Below are 4,181 nucleotides of genomic sequence, written 5' to 3' on the forward strand. Positions count from 1 at the left end.
AAAAATAATTACATTTTTAAAAAGAAAGAAAAAAGTGAATAAACAACACACAGAATGGGAACTAATAGTTGCAAATCATAAATCTAATAAGGGACTTGTATCTAGAATATATAAAGAACTCTTAAAACTCAATAATAAAAAGACAAATGACCCAATTAAAAATGGGCAAAAGACTAAACAGACGTTTCTCCAAAAAAGAGATACAAATAGCCCATAAGCACACAAAAAGATGCCCAACATCATTAGCCATTAAGGAAAAGCAAATTAAAACCACATGAGCTACCACTTTACACCCACTAGCATAGTCATACCAAAAAGGTAGATAATAACAAGAAGTGGCAAGCATGTAGAGAATTTGAAACCTTCATACATTACTGGTTGGACTGTAAAATAGTTTGGGAGCCCCTCAAAATGTTAAACCTTGTGACCCAGCAATTCCATAACTAGGTATATGCCTAGAAAAAGTGAAAACATGTCCACACAAAAAGTTGTGCATGAATATTCACAGAAGCATTATTTATAATACCCCAGATGTGAGAAGAACCCAAATGTTCATCAACCATATATTGGCTGGTAGAAGAATGAGAGAGGAAGAAAATGTTGCTTAATATATAAAATAAAAACATATCAAAGCAATGAGGAAAATACATATAGCTATTATAGACTTCATTTCTGTGACTTGTCACATAACTTACTTGGGATTTACCATTTTCTTACTTCACCACTCATTCCATGTTCCCTTTGTCCTTACCTTTGTCCTGCCAAGCAGGATGAATACCAAAAAAATTGCCTGAGTACATCACAGTTAAAATGCTAAAAACCAATAGCAAAGTAAAAAGGAATATATCAGGAGCATATTATATTTACATATTACATTTCTCAATAAAACCTAAGGCTAACATGTTAAAAGAATCCATGAAATTCAGATGATGATGGAATAATATCTTCAAATATGCTGAAATATAAAAATAGTCTGATAAAATTAAGATATCTACAAACAAAAAAGCTGAAAAAATGTCCTCTGATGGAAGCACAGAACTGCTGAAAGGAATCAAGGGCACTGGAAAGAGTAAATACAGATGGCAGACAAAAATGAATCAGTGACAAAAGCAAATCCATTAAACAAATATTGGCAGTACTTCAGACTCAACTACCAAAATGTAAAGCAATGATTGAGTCTATGACATTTATGCTGATCAGTATGGTAATATTATTTCTCAGGTATTGGTACCTGAGCAAATTCTATCCTGATATATATCTCTTATTGGAGTATTCCTTCTACCTTTTATAAGCTAGAATAAGAGAACTATGAATATCATAATTCATTAGAGTTAAATAAATAATTGTATTTATGATGAGAAATATTAGGTTTTTTCTTTTTGTTCCATAATTTTTCCAACCCTGAGAATTATTAACTTTTTGGGAAGCAAAATTTTCATGTTTACAAAGAATTTTTAATATCATCATTTAAATACTCATGGGAGGCTTTTTTGGGTTGGGAATGTTATATATTTTAAATGTACATGATACACTTGAAACAAAAACAAAACCAAGAATTAAAAAAAAGCCAAGGAATGATTATCATAATATTGAGGATAGTGGCTCCCTCAGTAGAAAATCAACAGGATGGGACAGAGAAAGAAACATGACAGATTCCAGTACTGGATCTTAATCAACCTCTTAAAATGGACAGCAGGTTTAAAATTTTTCATGTCATTTTTATGTGTCAAAATTTACAGTCATTTATATGTACCAAAGATTATTTAAAATTTTTTTAAAGAGCAGAGGTAATAAAATGAGAGAGCTTGATTTATCTCTCCTAATAAAATCATCGAGAGACTTATAGACAGAAGTACCTGTTTCGTTTCCTGTTCCATGATCATTGTGGATCTGCTGTAAGCCAGGAATTGGCCGTGTTGTCAGGTACCAAACTGCATGTAGGACATCTGTGGCATGTATACGATTGTGATCTAAAGTCACCAAAATGTTTTATAAAAATGGTCATTCTGCCAGGTTTGACATAGGACATTTTTAAAGTACAAGAATTTTCTAGTTATACTATATATCCTCATAAAATGTATAACTTAGAATAATTTCCCACAACTGTATTTTGTTTCATTATTAAAGTCTCTTGATGTGTTAGAAAGTTCTCTTTTAAAAACTTTCATATATACTATGGCAACATAGTAAAGGGTCCAATGAAAAGCCAGGGTAACCTAGGATAATTGAAAGGCACTGGAAAATTTTCTTAAGGTTACTATTTTGTGGCTTTAAAAAAAATATCATGTATTATGTGCATTATGGAGACACACGTTTGCACACAAAACAGTTACAACTTTTGGATACTTATACTTTTGCCAAAAAAAAAGAAAAAGGTAAGAAATACCTATGTCTCAGGTGTTCTATAAGAATTAAATGATAAATGATATGTGAAAGCATCCAGAACAGTGTCTGACACATAGTATATGATCAACAGAACACTGATTTACTGAAATTCCACTATGTGAAAAGGCAGTATGACATAGTATAAAGAATATAGGTTTTAGTAGTCAGACAGACCTGGAACTGAAACCCAGCTTTGGTATCTAGCTTTACGATTTTGGGAAAGCTCTTTCTCAGTTTACTTCTCATCCATAAAAGGTAGATAATACAACCTTTCCCACAGATTAAATAAGACAACCTATGTGAATCTAATGATTATAGTCATAGCAGATATCTAATAAAAATTCAACACTTCAACAAATGTTTAATGAATACCTACAAGATAGCATTAGTAGATAATACAATACTAAGTGTTCAGGCTATAGACATCACATGATGTCAATCCACTAGGAGCTTAATTATCACTAATATAATCATCATCTTTTACCGACCATATACTATGTGCCATGAATTCCAATATGTGCTTTACATGAATTATTCTTATATTATTATCACTGCCTATGGAGTAGGTACTATTAATATTCCCATTTACAAATTTGTAAACTAAAGTTTAGAAAAGTTATCTCCAGAGACTGTTTTCTTAACTAATATATCCTAATTGAAGCTGACAGTGAAGACTCCTTACCACATTTCTTTCCATTCTGCTTCCCTTACATTCCATCTTAACGTATCCCTACATTCCATTTATAAAATTCAACCATTTTCTGAAATGTACAATTTATAAGTGGAAATAACAATATATATAACTCACCTTAAATTGTTAAACTTTATTAGTGAGTTATACCAATGTAAGAAAAATTAAATAATTTTTATGAATACTAGAGATATTTATATCAATTTCCCAAATAATGTGTCCATATGAAGGGATATTGTAGACTATACATAAAAAAGCCACATCTTTTCCTAATATGAAACTCAAATTACAGTCAATCATAAAATCAAACAGCCATTAAAAATTATTCCATAAATCAGAATGCAGTTAAAAATAGAAACTACGGATAAATTTTAAACATTTTAAAGTAAAATATTTTCTGAAACTCTTGACTGACTTAATATTACCAAACATTTAAAAAGCTAAGGCAAATAATTATTAACATAGAAAGATGTATACTATTAATACATAAACTAGGTGTAAAAAGCAGATTATAAATATATATCAATATTATGATTCCCTTTACAAAAAATAAATTTATATAAGAAGAAATTCTTGAAGGATATATACTAATATGTTAAGAGTAGTCAGTTAACTTTGGCTAGCATAATACAGATTTTCTTTAAAACCTTTATTTAAAAATTTTCCAAACACATAGTTTTAAAAGTGTTTAAGGGACCATCTAAAGAGAAAGATAATAAAGAATTTCAAAACCAGTATTACTTGTACTTAAATAATAAGACGTTAATACTTACAAGGAATGTCTCGATAGCCATCTTCTAATGCACGAAAATACTTCATAAATTGTTGAGTGGGAATTTTAAATATGTCCAATAAACCAGTGTCTTGAAATAAGGTGTACATGACCTAATTGTCAATTAAAATAAAGTTCACTTTAAAAATCAGAATTCCTATTTGTAGCTGAGTATAATGTATTTGTGATTTGCATTTAGGAATGTTAACCATGTGTATGCCTTAGAGTTAATAATTCATTAAAAACTTTCCTAAAATTCTTTCCAAAAAATAAGAAAAGAAGAACATCACCCTAAAGTCCCTGAAAACCAAAAAAGGCTTACCACACATATTA

At 29.9% G+C, this 4,181-nt stretch overlaps 1 protein-coding gene across 1 annotated transcript in view; it reads right to left on the reverse strand.

Moving 5' to 3' along the window:
* Positions 1 to 4,181, reverse strand: part of PDE3B (phosphodiesterase 3B, cGMP-inhibited) — a 162,369-nt gene that overhangs the window by 30,335 nt on the left and 127,853 nt on the right. The window contains exons 9-10 of the mRNA XM_012654173.1: positions 3,850 to 3,961; positions 1,857 to 1,970 (exon numbers count right to left, since the gene is read on the reverse strand). Coding sequence (XP_012509627.1) covers positions 1,857 to 1,970; positions 3,850 to 3,961 — 226 coding nt within the window. The remainder of the gene's footprint in view (positions 1 to 1,856; positions 1,971 to 3,849; positions 3,962 to 4,181) is intronic.

This window comes from Propithecus coquereli, unplaced genomic scaffold (genome assembly GCF_000956105.1).
Source record: "Propithecus coquereli isolate 6110/MARCELLA unplaced genomic scaffold, Pcoq_1.0 Scaffold44, whole genome shotgun sequence".
NCBI lineage: Eukaryota > Metazoa > Chordata > Mammalia > Primates > Indriidae > Propithecus > Propithecus coquereli.